Below are 20625 nucleotides of genomic sequence, written 5' to 3'. Positions count from 1 at the left end.
GCGCTGCTGGTGAGTGCAGGGGGGTGATTCCCCCGTGCCCGCCAAGCCAGCCCTGACTCCCCACAGAAGCCTGGTGCCCCCCTCACTCCAACCCCCCCACAAGGAGGCCTGGGGCACCACACACACCCGGCGGGGGAGGGGGCTGCCTAGGGCCCCAGAATATCTAGGGACGGCCCTGGTACCCACCACTCTGCCCGCAGCCAGCCCCTGCTGCACCCCCTGCTCTCCCCGAAGCCAGCCCCACACCCCCTGGCTCCAGCCAACCCCTGCCGCACCCCCCTGCTTGAAGCCAGCCAGCCCTCCCCACACCTCCTGCCTGCAGCCAGCCCTTGCTGGACCCCCTGCCCTTCCTCCAGCCAGCCCCACGCCCCCTGCCCGAAGCCAGCCCCACACCCCGTCTCTAGCCAACCCCTGCTGCACCCCTCCTGCTGGAAGCCAGCCAGCCTGCCCCACACCCCCTGCCCTGCCCACAGGTAGCCCCACACCCCATCTCCAGCCAACCCCTGCTGCACCCCTCTGCCTGAAGCCAGCCCCACACCCCATCTCCAGCCAGATCCTGATGCACCCCCCTGCCTGAAGCCAGCTAGCCCCTGTCATAAACGATAGTTAAGGGTTAATGCCACTTTTACCTGTAAAGAGTTAAGAAGTTCACCTAGCCTAGCTGACACTTGGCCAGAGGGACCAATGGGGGAACAAGCTGTTTCAAAAAGAAGGAGGGAAGTTTTCCTTTGTTTAGAGTTTCAGTTTCAGCCGGAGTGAAAAAGATCAAGGAACCAGCCTCTTATCAGAGTAGTAAGTTTTAGAAAGGGATAAATAGGTTTATGTTTATTTTCTTTGTAACTTGTCTTGGTACCATTAAAGGAATTATCAAAATTGGGTATTTGGGTATTTTTTGTGTAACTAAATTTGTGCCCAGGGGAACCTCCTCTGTGTTTTGAATCTGTTGTCTGTGAGAGTAGCTGGTATGCTAATCTCTCCCAGAGAGTTTTCTTTTACCTTTCTTTTCTTTAATTAAAAGCCTTTTTCTTAATACCTGATTGTTTTTTCCTTGTTTTTAGATCCAAGGGGATTGGATCTGGACTCACCAGGAACTGGTGGGGGAAAAAAGGGGGGATGGTTAAATTCTCCTTGTGTTAAGATCCAAGGGTTTGGATCGGTGTTCACCAGGAACTTGGTGAAAAAGTCTCTCAAGACTACCCAGGGAAAAAGGTAGTACTTGGGGGTGGTGGCAGCGATACCAGATCTAAGCTGGTAATTAAGCTTAGAAGTGTCCATGCAGGTCCCCACACCTGTACCCTAAGTTCAGAGTGGGGAAGGAACCTTGATAGCCCCACACTCCCATCTCCAGCCAGACCCTGCCGCACTCTCCTGCCTGAAGCCAGCCTCATACCCCCTGTCTCCAGCCAGCACCTGCCCACCCCCCGGCCCGAAGCCAGCTAGCCCCACACCCCGTCTCCAGCCAACCCCTGCTGCACCCCCCTGCCCAAAGCCAGCCAGCCCCATACCCTGTCAGGTTATTCATTTATTTTCATTAAATATGTAGACTAAATAATGAAATTAATAAATTTCAAGCCAAATGTATATTTATTCTAATGAACAATGCCACATTATGCAGTATTCATTTTTGAAAGTTTATGAAGTGGGGGTAGGGGTGCAAGGTGGAAGATTTGCCTAGGGCACAAAATATCCTTGCACTGGCCCTGTTTATATATAATATTTAAGATTCTTTCCTAATCAACACATGGAAGCAAAGAAGTGTTAGCTTTATTATACCTTGATCAATTTTTTTGTTTTTTTGGTCCGAAAGATGAAAACACTGGACAACCATGAGTTGTGAGAAGTTGACAGTAATCTATACTTTGATTTCACTGTCCTTCAGACCATAGTCTAATTCTTCATTCTCGAATGCATGTGTATGTCTATATCAGTGGTTCTCAATCTATTTACCATTGTGGGCCCATATACGTCCCACAATGTGTTACGTGGGCTGCAGCTAAAACTACCTGTGGCCCTGAAGATGTCACATGGGCCGCATCTCTGTGCTGATTAGGCCGCAAACTTGAGAGCCACTGGTCTATATAATCTGAAAATCATTCTTCCATGTCCTAACTTTCACAACTGCTCTGACTCTGTCTATGCTTGCAACATTAATTGAAGAAGTTCCCCACCAGTGCAGCTCCCAGTGGATGCTGATGCCTGAACCCACTTCCACCCTATATCTTCCCTCTTGCTACTATCAGCAATGATGCACCAGCAGCGATTTGTAGGTATGAAGCTGGGTAGCATAAATATGGCAAAACAACCTCTGCAACACAGCTCATCTTTCCACCTAGGTAGAGATTTAGTACTGACCCACATTTTTAGTGCAGGCTGAGTGCAGCTGTATATCATTAAACTCTTTTCAAAATATTCAGTAACACACAAAATCCTTCCTGGAGTTGCATGGAAGAAGTCAAACAGTTACTGCACAACCAGAGATGCCCCCCAAGCTACACTTCTTGTAGGGATGCCAATTTTGGTTGCACATATTCCTGGAGGTTTCACCACATAACACAATCTTTAATTAAAGGTTAATCTTTCATTCCTGGAGATGCCAGGACAGGATAATTACGGTGGGTTGGCAACCCTACTTCTGGACCCAATCGTGGGGTCTCTAACTCTTCAACCCCTGCAGTTAGGAAGAACCATGGCAGCAAACAGGGAAAAGGGGGCTGTTGGTTTTCCTCAGTCAGCTGCCACGACCCAGTCCAACATTTGTCCTGTGATGGGAAGGGTCCACGACAGTTAGGAACAACCACTGGGGGCAGAGTGACCAGGTATCAAGTGTGAAAAATCAGGACGGGAGTGGGGGCTAATAGGAGTCTATAAAAGAAAAAGACCCCAAAATTGGGACTGTCCCTGTAAAATCGGGACATCTGGTGACGCTAATTGGGGGTCACAGTGGCACAGCCCAGTAGTAGGTGGCAGCCCCCTAGGGCAAGGAAGGGGGCGTCCCGGGATCTCGGAGTGAGCCGCGCTTCCAGCCGGCTCCCAAGGGGCTGCCAGGCCGGTGTGCCAGGAGCCTACCCCGGCCCCCGCGCTGGGGAGAAGCAGGCGCCGCCCCGAGCCGCCGCCGCTTCCTCCCCACTCGCAACTAGGCACCGCCCCCTGCTCGGCACAGCAGCCGCCGCAGACGGCGGATTTGCCACATCTGCACCGCCGGGGCTCAGCGTCCGCCGGGGCCGAGCGCGCTGGGAGATGGAGCCCCGCTGCCGCCAGGGCCGCCCCCCAGGACTCCCCATCTGCCAAGGCCGCCAGCCCGGAGCTGCCGCCTAAACCCGACCCGCCGCCCGCGCGCTCAGACCCCAGGAACCGTCAGGCCCTCCCTGGGCGGCCATGCGCAGCGCGCCAGCCTCTCTCCCGGCCGCCGTCAGCAGCTCGGTCTCTTGGGCGCCGCGGGAGCCGGCCCATGGCGGCATGAAGCGAGGCGGCCGCCTCCTGCCCAAGTGCTTCGGGGAGCGGGGACGCCCAGCGCCAGGCGGCCTGCGATCCCGCCGGCGGAGCGCACGCCGGGCTAGAGCCGGCCGGGCCCCAGCGCCCAATGTGGAGCTCCCGGGGGCGCCGTCTCCAGCCCTCGTTCGGGCCGCCAAGTTCGCGGCTGCCCAGGGAGCCCGGCAAAGGACTCAGCCGCTGGCTGGCCAGGGCTGGCGGAGGGCGGGGAAGCCGCCGGCGGCCGCCCAGGGAGACCCAGCTGGGCTCCTGCGTGGGCCGTGCCCCGCGCCGAACGGGCTGCAGCACTCGGAGCTGCTGCTGTGCCAGCTGTCCGAGGCGGGTGGCGCGGGGCCCGGGCTGCCCGAGGCCAGGACGTGGCGCTGCTCGTGCTGCCTGCTGGGCACCTGCTGGTGCAAGAGCTGCCTGGGCGTGTGCGTCCTGGCCGCGCTGTGCTTCGCCTCGCTGGCCCTAGTGCGCCAGTACGTGCGGGACCTGCTGCTGTGGGCCGAGAGCCTGGACAGCGTGGCCGGGGTGCTGCTCTTCACTGTGGGCTTCATCGTGGTCTCCTTCCCCTGCGGCTGGGGCTACATCGTGCTGAACGTGGCCGCCGGCTACCTGTACGGCTTCGTGCTGGGCATGGGGCTGATGGTGCTCGGGGTCCTCATCGGCACTTTCATCGCCCACGTGGTCTGCAAGAAGCTGCTGGCCCGCTGGGTGCTAGCGAGGATCCAGGGCAGCGAGAAGCTCAGCGCCGTTATCCGTGTAGTAGAGGGAGGAAGCGGCCTCAAAGTGGTGGCCCTGGCCAGGCTCACCCCCATCCCTTTCGGGCTCCAAAACGCGGTGTTTTCGGTGAGTGGCTCCCACAAGCAGGGCCCTGCCTGTGGCGGTAGGGAGTGAGGGAGGGAGTCTTGATTGAAATCAATATGAGTCTCCCACTGACTTCAGTGGGGCCATGATTTTGCCCCATGGAGGTTCATATCAGGGCGGTAGGAACTGACAATTTCCCTGATTTTCACACCACTGAGCATTGCAAAACACACAACTTCTTCCTAGTCTGAGTTCCTTGCTTTTGCAGTTTCATAATCACAGTTTTTTGTAGATTGGAAGTCTCTTTCCTCTGTTGCTGTGTGAAAGACAGAAACGGTCTTAGGCAAATGCATCCATGCACCTGGCAAAGGTCTGCCCTCAGGGTTGCAGTTGTAAGATCAGGGCCTAATTCATCTGCCCGGACAGACCGTTGCGCCCATATTAGTACCCACTGGCTTCGATAGGACAGCACAGCTCTGGCTGCCAGCTCTGGGTCTCCTAGGTAGTGCTGTAAAGCAGTGAAAAGTTCAGTGACTTGCACATAGTAAGTGAACTGAAACCACAGTTTTTCTCAGTTCTTTTGGTTATAGTAATCATAAGTGTTTGGAGTGGAATATGACCATTACATTGAGTAGTCTTTTTTAAAATTAATCTCCCAGTTAGGGTGTCTCTCTTCCAGCGATAGATAAGGTGTTCTGTTTTCCCCCACCCTCTGCTTTTACAGGCCACCTCTAGGATTGCTTGAGGAAGAAAGATTCTCAAGACATCAATAGATGAGATTTTGCTGGAATCATTTTAAGTTGGTTGTGATAGAAGATTCTCAGTCTTGTATATTATGCAAAAGGAACATAGTATAAAGCAAAATCTCACAGAAGAGAGAGTTTTAAAAGAACTGCCTTTTAAAAGGGATTCACAATGAATGTCTCATTTTAAATGAGATTGGCCAGATCTGGAGAAAGTCTGATTAAAATGCAAGTTTGGTAGGAAGGATGCAGATTCCCTTTAACAAAATGGACACTGCTTTAAAAAAAACATTTCTTTCTGAATTTTTTAACCTAAATGTTCCTAACTGAAAGATGGAAATAATTATTGGGTTTGTTTAGTTTTATGTATTCAGCATTTTGTGTGTAGTCAGAGCTGACAGGTATGGTGGGTTGAGATACACTGGCAGAGCTGAGGTGTGCATATAAAAGCCTAAAAAATGGTGGGAATAGAATTAAATGTAATACTTTGATTTACATTCCACCCCAAAATAAAATTGCTACAATGTGAGAGTCCAGGTGGCAATCTCCACCCACAGTATAAGGCAGTGGGCGGAAGGAAACTAGTTTTCTTTTTGGGGTGAGGGGTGGCTGTAACTTGGGGACCCCTCTGTCAAATGACCCCAAATTTGTATCATTAACATCACCACACACCTTCATGAGGCGCACCATATTTCAAAGCAATCTGAGTAACTGTTTAGATTTTAAAGCGCTTACAAGAGTTGAATTTAAACCCTCTAGTCATTTTTCTGTTCTAGCAAATGTGCAGTATAAAATTTTTCTTAAATACTGTTTGGTCCAAGTCCCGCAAAGATATAATGTATGCCATGCACTACCTTTGTTAATATTCAACAGATTGAGACTGTTTTGCCTTGCATCACATCAATAGTTACCTGGCAGGGGAGATACCATGATCACGAAGGTGGTTTTCCCAGGGTGAGGCTCATCCATTGCACTGCGGGTGTGCTGACCCCTGCGATTTCCCCAAATGCGGGAAACTCGACTGCATAATTTGTGGTAGTGGGGGACTGCGTTCGCGCTCTCCCCTGAAAAAAAAAAATCACATCAATAGTTTGACCTGTAACTCTGAGCAAAAAAAACCAAACCCCAAAACCAAACCAAAAAAACACCTGGCAACTTTTTGAAAAATGACTTTTTCCCCCCTGGACTTATATCTTCACAACGTCAAACTCAAATGATTTCAAATTTGAATCACTAACCTTACTCACTTGATGCACACTACATGTTAAGTGAATATGACTAAGAGTGCCAATTTTAGGGAACTTCGCTGGACCTTTAAACAGATGTCATGATGCAACCTTAATTATCGTAGCGCTCCCTTGCAGCTATAGTATTCACACAGGTTAACAGTATACAAAAATACAAAATAAATTCTATGTATAGGGTCCAGGCTGTGATTTCTGTAGAAACTGAAAAAATTGAGACTTTTTCTTGTAAGATGTCAAGTACTATATTGTTAGAATAGTTTTCAAGCACATTTTTAAGCTTTGGTGATACAGTTTTCTCATTAGAATACACCTTAATATTTTTCCCTGACTATGAAAATCTTGCTGGAGATGCATGACTTTCCTCCTGGCTTCCCACAGAAATATTTTGCAACTTTTGGCTTTTCACTTAACCAAGTCATTTTTTGTCACCATTGGAAACCTCTTTCGGATTGCACTCTGATCTGAAATTGGATCTGACCAGTCTGGAACCTTTCCTTGCTCTTCCCCTGCAAGGGAAAGGATCAGATAACCGGGAGAGCATTATGGAGATTGACTGACTGTTTCAACCTTTCAAACCACAAGCTCATCAAACCCTTGGTGAAGGAGGATAGGAATTTTCTCACTGGATACTGGGAGGCATACTAAAGGAACTGGCCATATTGGCTTTCCCCTAGGTATTACTCAGCTATTAAAAAGTTGAAGAAAGGCAGCAAGAAAGGGAGCCTTCTCCAAAAAGTGTTCAAGGGAAACATTCTTCACTGGGCCTGTCACTCTCACTGGTGCCAAGGAAACAGTCTCCTTTGCTTGTCCCAGACACACAGTCTGAGGAAGAACTAAAGGGGCCCATTGAACCTCTGAATGTAGATACATCTCTGGATGGTTCAAATTCACCAGATGACAATGTGGGTGCATCATCTTCCTCCCCTCTAGAAGTATGTTCCAATTTCACAACTTATGGAAAGGATAGCTACTGCCTTGAACAACCTCTCAGTAACCTTAGAATAAATTACACAGCTGTTTTTCAATATTCTGGGCTAACCCTCTTGGAGGAAGATTGCCTTGTCTGTCTTAGATGGCTTATTACAGATGCTAAAATTTATCTAGTTAAACTCAGCACCTGGACAGGCAGCTTCTAAAAAAGAAAGTTATACCAGCTGCCTCCCGAGGGCTTCATGTTCTTCTGGACTCACCCAGCTGCAAATTCATTGGTGGTGGCAACTGCCATTTTAAAGAGCTAAAGGGGATCAAGTCCATTCTACCCTTTCTGATAGGGAGGGTAAGAAGTTAGATTTGCTGAGTAGAAAGATGTTCTCACCTGCCACACTCAGCATTAATGTAGCAACTTATCTGGACATTACTGCTTGATACCAGTATTACCTGTGGGAGAAAATAGCATTGTTTGTCCAGTGACCGGTGGAAGACCATCTGACCAAAGCCCTTATTGCTAAAGGTCAGCTCGTTGCAAAACGTACCTGGAGAGCATCTACTTCTGATAGGTCATCTGTAGCTGTAAACTGTGTGATTACTTAGAAGTGCCTTGCCCAGGAAAAAAAAAATCCAGATATAAGATCCCCCTTTTGGTGGTGGAAGAAGAGATGAGGTTCTAGACAAACTGAATTGAAATCAGGTCTGCTGTAAAGTCTTTGGGGATTTCTCATCCTCCATGGAAAAGGTTTTGGGTACAAACGTTTTATCAGAGAGAAGTATTATCAGCCTCTACTTCCTATCCCTTTTAAAGGAAACATTACCAGCAGAATCCCCTTATTCAGTATCAGCATAGACCCAAATCCTGCAAATTGTGAGCAAAAGGCACATGTGCTGCATTGTTTTCTCTGGCAGGAGCCTCTTGGTCTTAGGGTTGATGGGATGTACAGACCAGTTTTAAACTTACTATCTGCTTCTCCTTCAGTTGGAAATGGTCTTTTCTATGTCCTTACTTGTTGTGGAACAAAATTAGAAACGCAAATTTAGATATGTGCAAGTAAAATGCTATACTATATATTCACAAAGGGAAGAAGTCCCTAAGGATTCTTTGTGATTTGTTTCCCAGTTCCATTAGATTTAATGACAAGGCCCTATCTTGTCTTGTCAAATCTTGTATCTGCTTTAGTATTTTAAAGACAGTAATAGCGCTGACTGCATCCTCTTGATAATAAAGGTCTGTGCATAGTTCCATGGCCCAGATTCCTACAGTTTTTTTTTTTTTGTTTGTTTGTTTTTAAAGAAGTACTCTTCTGAGAACATCTGTCAAATAATTCGGTCTAAAGTAGTCATTCATATATCGGTCAATACACCCATAGCGAGAAAATTATTAGTCATGTTTCTGGCATATGTTCAAATTCTAGCAAGCAAAATTTGCAACATGTATTTTGGAAATGTCTTGATTTTCCACTCTTCCCAAGTAACTTATCTTCTTCCAGTGGAATAACAAAACCAAACCCTAATCTTTTATTTTCCATCTTCCCTGTCCCTTCCCCAAAAAACCTTTCACTAATATTTCATGCTAAGAACTCTTTGGGATTTTGACGATGTGACTTAACTTTTCAAAATAATGTTTCTATGATGATAAATTATTTAATCTGTTTTAAAATAATTACACTGCCCTTAACGGTGCACTCATAGAATAGTCACTTATTTCATCGCACCGCCCTTAAAATAACTTAACTCTGATGTCTTTGTCCTTGTCTTTGACTTTTTACAGATTTGTGCCATTGTCAGTTATTTCCTTTGTAGAAGCTCAGTGGCACTGACTCTGCTTAATTAGAACTTTAGAAGTTGTTTTCTTTCATGTAATGTGTTCTGTTGGATAGTCTGCAGAAATTCTTTAGGAACAAGTGACAGCTTACTTCAAACTTCCGTCAGGTCTATGAATCAAATAATCACAGCAATCTAGTCTTTAAGCACACATTGCTAGAGCCATTCCAAAGTCAATAGATATGTTTGACAATGACTTTTTGGCAAGACTAGTATTTGTCAGTGTTATCATTAACAGACTGATTTTTATTAATGTCTCAATACCATATCATTTATTGTGACCGATCAGTATACTGAGGACCTATTTTTACTTTACTTGTGTATCTTACTACTTACCTCCATTCTACAAACTGAAGATCCAAGTTGGTCTTGTGGACTGTTTTGTTAATATTATGATGTGTACGCCACTTACTTATAGCTAAACAGTTTAAACCACCACAATGAGAGGCCTAAGACTTTATCAGAGATATTTTTCAGTGTATGTACTCAAAACATCAGTTCATAAAAATCAGTGGAGGAAACTTTTTCCCTCCACGCAACCTCTGGTAACCTTTTCAAGGAATTTTATTTGAAATGAGTTGGTGGTCTTATTTTTGTTTTTAGATTGTCACATCAGAATTGATGCCAATTGGCATCATTGTTGACAGCTTCCACAGAGAGATCCTGGCTGAAAGAGTCTGGCAGTTGAATTATTCTCTCAGCCCTAAAAGTGGTCCCTTCAAGTCAGGATTGAATCACATTGGCTAAGAATGTGCTGTTGCCAATGGTTAGCCTATTTTGTTGGAGTCAGGAGAGAATGAAAACTTCAGTGTCTAAAGCTGTCAGACCTACACCTTTCATAATCACCAAAGAAAATAATCCAGTTATCTGTAGATTAGTTTATGTCCCTTAGCATCCATAAAATTGTATTCACTTTATTTTGAACTCACTCTCTTGCCTTTTGCTTTCATTGCATGCATAAATACATCCTATGCCCTTCTGGACTCTCATCTTTTATATTCCTCTGTATTTCTCAACCTCTCCTGATCCCATTTGACTTTATTTAGCTGGTACTGTGTACCTTGCCTCAGTACAAATTGTCTGCATAATAGCTAAGAGCTATTCAAAATGGAAGAAGAAACTCAGGGCTCGTTGGGACAGGAGAGGGGGACTCAAAAGAGCATTCACACTTCCTTTTTTCTGTTTTTCATCACCACTTTCAAAAATATCTGGCTAGCTCTAATTCTGTGCCTTGACCAATTAAAATGTAATATAAAAAAACCTTCCATGAAGGATGTTTTAAATGATTCACATTTTTTTTTCCTTACAGAAATATTGTAGCTACACTTCATGCATTTTAACTAAGCAAAGGCATAGCGTAATTGCATCCTTAGGTTGTCCAGTTAAAGATGCAGCCCAGCAAAAGATGAAATATAATTGAACAGAATTTTAAAAGGAAAAGTTTTTAAAAGTGTTGCCTTGTTGAATTGATCCTTTACTGAACTTTTGCACTCAGTCATTTTCAGAATATTGTAATATAATGAATTCTAAACTTTTGCTTAGACAGTTATGGGGGAGGCAGTCAAGACTGTTTATGGGAAAATTATATCGACATTGTACATCGCTTCTCACACTTGATTTCATTTAGATTACAGATCAGTCGTTACCCAACTATCTAATGGCTTCCTCAGTTGGACTGCTTCCTACTCAGCTCCTAAACTCCTACTTAGGCACCACCTTGCGAACTATGGAAGATGTCATTGCAGAACAAAGTGTTAGTGGCTATTTTATATTTACTTTACAGGTGAGTGGTTTTTAAAAATGATTTAATATTATTTTCATAGTCATTAATCTTAAAGCCAGTATATTCATTGTCTTTTGGGTAACTCTGGAGACAAAGCAGTTACATTTGGAATTTTTTGCATGTGGCCATACTACTTTAGGGTTGTGATCTTGTTCGTCCTCCAACTAATGGGAGACATTCTAGGAAAATCCAGCAGGAATACTGGTGACTCAGTGGGTTGGACAATCTTCTTTGAGTTGTTACTGAACCAGTGTCCTAACATGATCTTAGGTACTACTATGCTGTTGGTGATAATGGACAAGAGTCTTTCCTGTGATCTGTACCTTTTGTGCCTCTGGTGGTACAAAGAGTCTAAAAGCCAGTGGATCTCCCAGGTGGGGATTTCTCCCAGTGTGTGTGCATCTGACATAGAATCAGCGTAACTGGTTCCTCCTCTTCCACCAGCTTCTCCAGCCTCCAGTATAAGGGGAATATAGGGAGATGCGAGAGGCTGAGTTTGAAGTGCTGATGAGCTCAGCTAGTCTCTGTTGCTGTAGTGAGCCATTAGGGCAATAGCCATTCACTCCACTTCAGAGCCTCCCTTAAGCCCAAAATATCTACCCTGTTCCATTCCAGTATTGTCTGTGCTTCAGTGTTAGAAGACTATAGGATGATCCCAGCTTGTACAGTTTTTAGATGAAAGTTGCTATAGAAATACATGGTTCTTATGGTGACCTCTTGAAACACCCCCATTTAGAAAGTAATTCTGACTTAATGAGAAGTATGAATTAAGAACTTTTATAACAATGGTCATACTGGGTCAGACTAGTGGTCCATCTAGCGGCCAGTATCCTGTCTTCTGACAGTGATCAGTACCAGATACTTCAGAGAGAATGAAGAAAACAAGGCAATTATTGAATGATCCATTACCTATTGTTCAGTCAAAGCTTCTGGCAGTCAGAGATTTAGGGACACCTGGAGAATGATGATGTGTCCCTGATCATCTTGGCTAATAGTTCCATAGAATTACAGAATATCAGGGTTGGAAGGACCTCAGGAGGTCATCTAGTCCAACCCCCTGCTCAAAGCAGGACCAATTCCCAACTAAATCATTCCAGCCAGGGCTTTGTCAAGCCTGACCGTAAAAATCTCTAAGGAAGGAGATTCCACCACCTCCCTAGGTAACCCATTCCAGTGCTTCACCACTCTGAGTGAAAAAGTTTTTCCTAATTTCCATCAATGGCTATCATGCAGGAATTTACCTACTTTTTGTTGAACCCAGCTACTCTTTTGGCTTTTACAACATCCCATGCCAATGAGTTCCATGGCTTGATGGTGGATTGTGTGAAGTTTTACTCCCTCTGTTTGTTTTTAAACCTGCTGCCTATTAATTTCATTGAGTGACCCCTGGTTCTTGTGTTACAGTTTCCTGTTCACATTCTCCACGAGTCATGATTTTATAGACCTCTGTTTACCCAAAAGTTGATGTACAGTTAACATGTCATTAAATCCTAGGCAGCGAGCAACATTGTTAGATCCCTTGAGTGGAGAGCATGGTGAACTGGCATTGCTATACTAGTAGCAGAAGAGGCGTTAAAGCGTCGCCTGACGCTGTCAGTTAATTTGATATTGGTTTGGTTTTGAATAGCAATTACAACCACTTGCTTCCAGATTTTCAGATCATACTGTAGTTGTCTTGTTCACTTTTTATAATCTTAAAACCTCTTTATAAAAAGAATAGGATACAAAATGAACACCAGGCCCCATTTAAATAAATTTGTATGTACTATTTGTTTGCTGATGAAGCTTGCTTGAGAATATTGATATTTGTGTAACAGCATGGGTTAAATAAACTGGAAAGGTAATGAGAGAAGACAGAGGTTATTTGAACATCTTTCATTTTACTTATGAAGCTCTGTTACTGGGCTAGTTCTGTGGTTGTTTTAAAAATTGCTAAGGGCTAAATCCAGCCACCCCATTCATGGGTACAGAGGCTGCCTATCTAGTGGAACTGGCATGGTTCAGGTGCAGTTGGGGAGGCTGGATATAGGAAGGGATCAGAAGAGGAGGTGACTCAAGAGCTGGGGGAAGGATTACTGGAGGAGTCCTTTAATTCACCACCACCCACTTCTCATGCTTTTTCCCAGCACTTTGCCTGGCTACCAGGACTGGACATTTGGGCCCTAATGAGTAACTTAGAGCTCAGTAAATAGCTTAAAAAAACAACTACTCTGAACATTTCTGAAATACAAAATGTAATTTGTTTTAGCAACTTTTGTGGTTGCTTTCAGAGAATATTCTGGCAGTAATGTTTGTCAAAATGAAATGTTTTTAACATTGCTTGTGAACATTTTGGTATGAATGTTCAGTTGACAGATCAAATATTTTTAGAAACTGTTTGGTGAATGAATATTCCTGAATAAAATTTTCCCAAACTTGTTAAACGCTTCACGCGTAGTTTAAACAAGGCTAAATTCGTCAAATTGTACTATTTAACCAAGCTTTATCAAACAGCAGCAGAAGTTAATGTGGTTTGGGGCATGGGGAAAGTCAAAATCATATATTTCAATGTGGAAGATTAGTAATAAATGTTAAGTATCTTCGGCACTGATCATATAACTTGTATGCAGAAAGATCCCTTCAGCCACATTGAGCCCCATTGACTTCAGAGGGTCTCGGCCTGCAGGCAACAAATTGTAAGGACAGAGCTTTGATTTGTAATTTGCAGGATACCAATGCAAAATGCTCTTTTGAATGTTTGGGACCTCTGGAGCATGCCACTCAAAACAAGAAGTGTGTAAAGTTACATCACCTTTGACTGTTTTATCAGTTATTATGGAGTTAATAGATCTGGCCCTGGTCAGTATCTGTCCTCAGCAAAAGAAAATCAGATGCGGCAACAATTACCATTGATTAGTGACTAGGTTCATAGTTTTTAAGACTAGAAAGGGCCACTAGATCATCTAGCCTTATGTCTTGTATAACACCGGCCATATAATTTCACCTGGTTACCTCTCATGTTGAGCCCAATGACTTGTGTTTGGCTAAAAGATGTTTTCCAGAAAGGCATCCAGTCTAGATTAAGACTTCAAGAGATGGAGAACCCACTACTTGTCTTGGTAGTTTGTTCCAATAGTTAATTGTCTTAACTGTTTAAATGTGTGCCTTATTTCTAATTTGTCTAGCTTCAGCTTCCAGTTATTGGTCCTTGTTTTGTCTCTCTCCACTAGATTAAAGAGGCCTGTAGAACTTGGTATCTTTTCCTTGCGGTGGTACTTTGAGAGGTGACTTGAATACACTATCTGTCTTCTTTTTGATAAACTAAACAGATTGAGCTCTGTAAATCTGTCACTGTAAGGCATTTCCCCCCCATCCCTTGATTCATTTTTGTAGTGGTAATAGTTGGCAGGTTTCTGAGCTAGAAGGGAACCATCCTCAGCTTTGTGCTGTGTATGGGATATTGTACTGCTGGAAGTGCTGTCTTTCAGATGAGGCTTAACTGAGAATTTGATCATTTGTTGTTAAAGATTCTCTGGCACTTTTTGAATGGTATTAATCTTGCTGCCCTTGCCCAGTTTCAATGTTAGTAATTACTTCCGCCTACTTGGAATTCCTTCTGTAGTTCCACTTGGAAAGTTCTTATTAATTTTGCTCTTCTAAGAACAATTGTTTATCCTTGGGGCAGAATGATTTGCCACACTTCACCCTGGAGGCGACTCTATTTAAGTGGTGAGTGCTTCCTATGTCAAATAGTACCAATAGGTGCCAACTCTGTGGGTGCAGGAGGCGCAGGGGGGGAGCAGGAGGAGCAGGATGGGCTGCACTTTGGGGAGGGGATGGAACCTTTCAGAAAGTGGCGGAGCGGGCGTAGGAAGGGCGTGAGGCCTGGGGCGGAGCAGGGGTTTGAGCACTCCCAGGGCCCAGAGGAAGCAGCTACTTATGGTGACCACATAGAGCAGTGGTTCTCAAAGCTGGTCTGCCACTTGTTTAGGGAAAGCCCCTGGCAGGCCGGGCCGGTTTGTTTACCTGTCGCGTCCGCGGTTTGCTGTCCTGGGCCAATGGGGGCTGCGAGAAGGGCGGCCAGCACATTCCTTGGCCCATGCCGCATCCTGCAGCCCCCATTGGCCTGGGACGGTGAACCGCTGCCAGTGGAAGCCGTGATTGGCGAAACCTGCGGATGTGGCAGGTAAACAAACCAGCCCGGCCTGCCAGGGGCTTTCCCTGAACAAGTGACGGACCGGCTTTGAGAACCACTGACATAGAGGGACAATGTTAGGTCAAACGTGACTCCAAATTTAGGTTTTATATCTCCATATAAAAATAAAATATAAGTGAAGAGTAGCCATGTTTCTGTGGGGGTTTTTGTTTAAATGTCAGCTGAAACAGTTTTCAAGCCAATTAACATTTCCCTGAAGTGTTCACAACAAAACATTCCAAATTGTGCTGCTGTGGAACCTAAAGGTGAAATTGACTATTTCCTTAAATGAGGTTAAATGAAAACGTGAGCAACAAGAATAGTGAGAATATTCAGTTAAGATTTAATAACAGTTTTGTTTTGTGATGTTCCTGTTTGTCTGTGAGTATGTGGTGTGTTTAATGTAGGAAGCAATATTTTGAAATTACTTTCATCCTTCCAGAATCCTTTTTTCAGGTTGCAAAACAACTTGTATTCTAAGTCCTATTTTGAATTCCTTACCGCCACTTTGTAAGTTTGACTAAAACTATCTTCTGACTGAAAACATTCAAGTGTAGCCTCTGCTCAGAGAATAATTTTGTCTCTATGGAACATTTGAAGTTAATTTATGTTGGGATGTTTGAAACAGGTGGTTTTTCTATATTTTGCACTGAAGTGTTTTTAGGTGGTGTGTGTGTGTGTGTGTTTTTGTTTGGTCCACTGCTGCTTCAGATGGCTTGATGAAGTATTTTATGTGTGATGGTCCTTAATGCAAAGTCAAATTCCTTACATTTGAGAATTTTAGATTCTGTGGGGTTACGTTTTTTGGAGGGTCAGAGTGAGTTCTACCTGAGCTAAAGTATGTTTGTTTGGGATTGTTTTGTTCTGCTAGACTTACCTAAAGTGGGGTAACCTCTTCAAGTGGTTCTTGTTAGAGAAAACCCTGTGTTTTGAACAGCTGGAAAGCAGTTTTGTGTTTGAGTCATTCCCCTGACAACCACAGCTGAGGCTTCACTGAAACAACACACTCTGCTGATGGAGTTTAACTTTGAGGCATCACTGGAGATATATAGGTCTTAAGAAGCAAAACCCCTTCAGCTGTTTTTGTTTTGTTTTGTTTTTTAATTACAAGAGCATTAAAAAGGCTTCAATTGGGGCATGGGGGGAAGGGGAATCCCAGACACATTCAATTAAGATTGAGAATATAATGTCCTCCTCCATATTGTAAAAGCAGGGAATTTGAAGATTAATTCCTAAAGTTAACCTTAATTTTATAACGCAGCCTAATCTCCATCTGTATACAAGAGACCTCCATCCTATCAACATTTCATAGAATCATAGATTATTGGGGTTGGAAGGGACGGCAAGAGATCTAGTCCAACCCCCTACTCAAAGTAGGACCAATCCCCAAATGGCCCCCTCAAGGATTGAACTCACTCTCCCCCCCCCCCCCCGTGAAGCTCACAAACTATAGAATCCTAGAAATGTAGGGTTGTAAGGAACCTTGAGAAGTCAAGTCTAGCCCCCTGGGCTGAGGCAGTACCAAGTAAACCCAGACCATCCAAACTGTTTTTAAAAACCTGCATTGATGGAGATTCTACAACCTTCCTTGGAAGTTTATTCCAGAGCTTAACTACTGTTACATTTGGAAAGCTTTTCCTAATATCTAACCCTAAATCTCCCTTTCTGCAGGTTAACCCTATTGCTTCTTTTCCTGCCTTCGGGGGACATCGAGAACAATTGATCAGTCTTCTTTTATAACAGCTCTTACCATATTTGAAGACTGTTATCAGGTCCCTCTTTGGTCATATTTTTTCAGTATTTGCTCAGTATTCTTTAACCTTTCATCATTGGTCAGGTTTTCTAAACCTTCTAAACATTTGTGTTGCTCTCCTCTAGACACTCTTCAGTTTGCCCCCATCTTTCCTAAAGCATGGTGTCCAGAACTGCACACAATACTCCAGCTGAGGCCTTACCAGTGCCAAGTAGAGCGGGACAACTATCTTCATCTCTTATACCCCAGAATTATATTTTTCCCTTTTCACAGTTGTTTCTCGTTGTTGACTTATATCCAATTTGTGATCCACTGTAACCCCAGATCCTTTTAGCAGTACTACCACCGAGCCAGTTATTCTGCATTTTGTAGTTGTGCATTTGATTTCCCTCCCCCCTTCCCGACCCCCAATATGAGCAATCAGACTGTAGGGCTGCAGTAATGGGTTTGGAGTTTTCCTATAAGTTGTTGCTGTAAATGATATACACTACTTGGGATATTTATTCTCACAATTAAACCCTTTGGATTCACTTTCTCTTTGGTACCGCAAAATTCTACCTCACATCTGCAGTTGTAAAATTCCTTCATGGGCAAGGTTAGATAGGTGTCCTGAATGCTATCCTAGTCTGTTCCATCGTGTTGTACTATACAGGGACTGCAGGAGGCTAGACAATGCTCTGTTGCTTCTGAATGTGTTCAGTAATGGAGGGCCAAGAGAGAAAATAGCTTGTTTTCTTTTGCCCCCGACATCAGTAGAGTATTATCTCTACTGTTCTACAAATCGCACATCTGTATCAGAATGTAATTGATCATTTGAATTAATTTTACTTGATATCTACTAGGGAAGTGCTGTGGTTCGCACCCCCACGTGTACCTGTCCTTGGGAGCAGGAGGAGGGATTTCTTTACCAGGAGATGAATAGCAAAACCACCCTTTACAAGTGTGTCAGTTATAACAGCATATGGAAAGAAGCACCTAGATTTAGAGCACCTGCCTATTCTGAAGTCCCATCTAATCTCTGGTTTCTTGCATATCAATGGTAGTGTATTAGAATGGATTATCCTATTGGTTAGGCTTATCTTCCTCTGAATGCATTTACCTCCAAACATTAACAAGTGATCTATAAAGCTGTGTACTGAGAACTCCTTATCTTAATGCTTCATCTAAAGTATTTGCTTTGTATTCCTGTGTTTTGCTCTATATTTTTTTCAATTGCAGTGTGTTTGTTTTTATTCATAGATTGTTATAAGCATCGGTCTCATGTTTTATGTTGTTCACCGAGCTCAAGTGGAATTGAACGCTGCTATCGTAGCATGTGAAATGGAAATGAAAACTTCCTTTGCTCCAGGCAGCCAACCAAGCATCACTTCTTCAACAACATTCTGCAACAAGAGGACAATAGCATTTTCTGGGGGTGGGATCAATATTGTGTGATTTAAAGTATTAAAAATGTAAGGTTTTGTAATTGTAAGCTGTTGCCTAGAAATGTCTATGGACAACTATAACCAGTGTAAAAAAACAAAAAATCCAAACGGTTACAGGTTGTACTGTGACACAGACCAATTCACCAGTTATTAAAAATTGCACAAGAAGGGTGATATTTAGCAAGGAAAAATAGATGGTTAACCAACTTTGAAATGTAGATGCAAATTACTGCGCCTTTTGTCCTTTATTATGCCTGTCATGATCTGTAGCCTGCACTTTAGATTTTGTTTTGTGTTTGCTCCAAGAAACTGATAAAAATGGCCCAGAGGTAAATATTTTTCTGCTTAGCATTATTTATAAGGTTGAATAATTATATACAGTAGATCTTTATTACTGAAAGATGAATGAGTAAAAAGTATGCAGTTCAATGTACAATACTCTTGAATGTGCTTTGCTGTGGAAATATTTCCAGAAATGATAGTGTATTACTTTGCTAATTATGGGACCATTTGGCTTTCCCTCCCTATTTTATTTTAAAAAAAGAGAGCCCTATATAAACTTTTGGTTGAATGTATTTTTGTAAATCATTGAAATGTTGCAGAGCCACTTGTACATATTCACACAAGCTTAAATCCTACATTGTGGGACTGAAGTGCTCTTAAATAACATTTTAAGTTACACTGTGTAATATGCAAAGTAAAAGGGAAACTATAGAGGACATAATGGGTTATGGTGAATATAGCACTATCTGAGGGAGAACTCATGAGTTATCTGCTCCAGTGACTTTACCACATGGATTGTAGCAAAAGGGCTGTTCCATTGCAATTCTATTTATAAATGTTTTTTAAAAAATTTTAAAGATGGATTTTTGTTTTCATTGCATGTGATGCGTACAGTAAGAATAGGGACCTAAATCTCTCCCTGCCACAAAAATGTTGGGATACTAGCGTAAGAGGCCTTAGACTAAGGTGGCCTTTATTATATAGTGGTGAAAATCCTTTATTCCTTTTAAAAACGCTTTAAAAATCAAACTAATTCTAGTCACTCTTTCCTTTCTCATTACATTCTAAAATGATTTAAACTATTGTACCCTTAGGTAGAAATGCAAACTAGAGGCTTTCCTTCACATAAATTAATAGAAAAGGACACCAATGTCTTTGAGACTCAGGAATTCAGAATCCATTTTGAAAAAGACAAAATTATACAAGAATTATGGGATAGTGCTCCTTTTGTGTGAGCTGTGGATTGTTCTTCAGTATGTTAGCGCTTGTGTGTGTAGATACAGTACCTTTGTGTTTTTATACGTATATGTATGCGTGAGTTACATACTGTAGATATACATATAAACACTACTCAGCTGCCTCAAACAGATGAAAAGTAACTGGCACAGAAATAGCTTGATTTATTACCTTTTCTTTTGAGAAATGACCTTTGTAGTTATTTTGTTTTAAGCTGTAAAAAATTATTTCTGGTCTTTTGAGATTTTGTGTTAGAATGTAATTGCTTATTACAGTGCCTCCTTTGTGTAAGGCTGTTCTTGGGATGTGCAAGCATAGGATTTACCAGTGATTAAATAAGTCACTTGCTGTAGAGGACAAGGGCCTTTAAAGGTATCTGGGAAGCAGAGATTTGTTAACCTTTTAACAGTCTTATAGTGAAGATGTATCATATTTAAAAAAAATTGACACCTACAGACTTCGCAGTAGTGCAAGTATCCTTTGTAGACCCCTGTTCTTAGGTTTTGTGATGTCAGGAGTTGAATTAGCTAAATGAAACAGTGAAGTTCGAAATGTCTTTTTAAAGAGACTATTGGTACATGCCTTGAGGAGGGAGGCGACCATGTGCAAACACACACACAACAACTGCATTCCTTTTCTGTATGAAAACCATGAGAGAACTGGATTACTTCTTGATGGCATTATAAGTCATCAAATAATGATTGATTCCTTTAGTAACAAAGTTTTTTCTTCCGAGAATAATCCCAGTAAATGAATGGATCTGAACTTTACTCCATGTGGGTTGAACCAACAAAGGTGTATTTGTGTGTGAGGTGTCTTATTTGTTTAATTTAAGCAAGGATTGATCATTTAATAACATTTCCCAAATACATATTTTGAAGTGCTTTTATTTAATATTTTGTAACCAGAGTAGCTTCACTATGTGAATGCTTTTTGTAGTATGGAATTAGTTCTTAGAATTATTGCATTTTGCTTGATGCTTGTAAACTTGTGTACAGGTTAATGGGAAATATGCATTAAAAAGAACTATTTCTATTTCATGCCAATCATAATTTTATACAATAAATTCTTTAAACAATTATATGTTTTATGCATTAAATTTTCCCAAGTTGCTGTGAAGGGGTAGTTTGTTTTCCTTTGCAGTCACCTCCCAATGTTTGGTTCTCTCTCTTTTTGCCTGGAAAAGTCTATAGTGACAGAACTAGTGAATTTATTATATAAGATTAAAGA

At 42.9% G+C, this 20625-nt stretch overlaps 1 protein-coding gene and 1 non-coding gene across 2 annotated transcripts; both read left to right on the top strand.

Annotated features, from left to right (window-relative positions):
- The first annotated feature begins 3580 nt into the window (after positions 1 to 3580).
- TMEM64 (transmembrane protein 64) lies at positions 3581 to 19463 on the top strand. The gene is given in 6 exon segments (XM_032795323.2): positions 3581 to 3608; positions 3611 to 3657; positions 3659 to 3694; positions 3697 to 4320; positions 10650 to 10805; positions 17972 to 19463. Coding segments are annotated over 6 exon segments (1086 nt in total). The 3' UTR covers positions 18167 to 19463.
- Positions 5925 to 6088, top strand: LOC116833655 (U1 spliceosomal RNA). Its single transcript, XR_004375742.1, has one exon. It is a non-coding gene; the product is annotated as a U1 spliceosomal RNA (small nuclear RNA).
- Positions 19464 to 20625: the final 1162 nt, after the last annotated feature.

This window comes from Chelonoidis abingdonii, chromosome 2, assembly GCF_003597395.2.
Source record: "Chelonoidis abingdonii isolate Lonesome George chromosome 2, CheloAbing_2.0, whole genome shotgun sequence".
Lineage (NCBI taxonomy): Eukaryota > Metazoa > Chordata > Testudines > Testudinidae > Chelonoidis > Chelonoidis abingdonii.
Note: the sequence above shows the minus strand (reverse complement) of the source record. Positions and strands in the feature narration are given on the sequence as shown.